Source organism: Cynoglossus semilaevis, unplaced genomic scaffold (genome assembly GCF_000523025.1).
Source record: "Cynoglossus semilaevis isolate Cse_v1.0 unplaced genomic scaffold, Cse_v1.0 C19118406, whole genome shotgun sequence".
In the NCBI taxonomy this organism is placed as follows: Eukaryota; Metazoa; Chordata; class Actinopteri; order Pleuronectiformes; family Cynoglossidae; genus Cynoglossus; species Cynoglossus semilaevis.
In genome coordinates this window covers 1-1,004 of record NW_007586577.1, presented here as the reverse complement: position 1 = coordinate 1,004, position 1,004 = coordinate 1, and the positions used below count along the sequence as shown (strand labels likewise).

Below are 1,004 nucleotides of genomic sequence, written 5' to 3'. Positions count from 1 at the left end.
ATTTTTCTGCTAGTTTCCCTAAATTCAAGCCAATAAACTTACATCTCTCAGGTCAAAGGTTATTTCCAGGTTCCTCCAGAAGTTGTCGGCGAAGCTAGGGTACATGTCTAGGACCTCCAGGAGGTCATCCCTCTGGATGCGATGGAGATCACAGTAAGCGCTCGTGTGCACGTCGGAATTGGACTTCCCTGGCTCGTCATACAGGTGAATGGGCTCGCCAAAGATGTCATTCTTTTCTGCAAGGTGTTGAAAATGTTAGATATATATTTAGACTAGTTTTTTTAAGATATAAAATATATAACTCTTCTTGTGGTTTACAATAAAATAAAAAATCACTGTCAAAATTGGTAAATCTACATAATTTTTTAGGGGCTCGTTAAAGACATTTCCTTAAGTACCAAATGTTGGTAGCCCAAATGATTACGATCAAATATTACCTAATATGGCTACCACCACATCATCCCTAATGATCTGGATGGAACCACGGGAGATGAAGAAGAGAGAGTCCAGAATGTCTCCGTAGTGGATTAAAGTATCGCCTGGCGGTGCATGGACCGTTCGAAACCTCATAGCCAATGCACGCAGACAGGCCTGACTGCCTCCACAGAAGGCCTTACAGTTCTGTAACAGACACCTGTTCAAGTGTAAACAGATGTCCGCCTGCAGTGATTCCGGAAATCCTTTTAACACCTTTGGGTGGGAAAAGAAGAGCCATCAAGAACATAAAAAGTCAACAGGCATAAACGATGAACATGGAAGAACAACTCACTGACTTTTTCACTCACAGCATTCATGTCGATGCCGTTTGTGTATGACCACGCGTGCTGGAAGTACTCCTCTAGCCTTTGGCGCAAGTTGCCTGGGATTTGATGGAATCGGATAAATTCTTTGACCCGCAGCATCTGAGTGTGGTAGCGGGTTGTACCTGAATACAGCCGTTGGATAATGGCAGACACGTTTCCAAATATACTGGCATACATGAGAGCTGCGACGAAAGCAAAAAA

The 1,004-nt window shown here is 43.3% G+C and overlaps 1 protein-coding gene across 1 annotated transcript; it reads right to left on the bottom strand.

Moving 5' to 3' along the window:
* Positions 1-24: 24 nt before the first annotated feature.
* On the bottom strand, positions 25-1,001 carry LOC103399240 (potassium voltage-gated channel subfamily H member 6-like; the record flags this gene model as incomplete). Its single annotated transcript, XM_008337955.3, has 3 exons — positions 25-236; positions 438-690; positions 786-1,001. Coding segments are annotated over 3 exons (681 nt in total), but the record flags the coding sequence as incomplete, so codon positions are not given.
* Between the last annotated feature and the right edge of the window lie 3 nt (positions 1,002-1,004).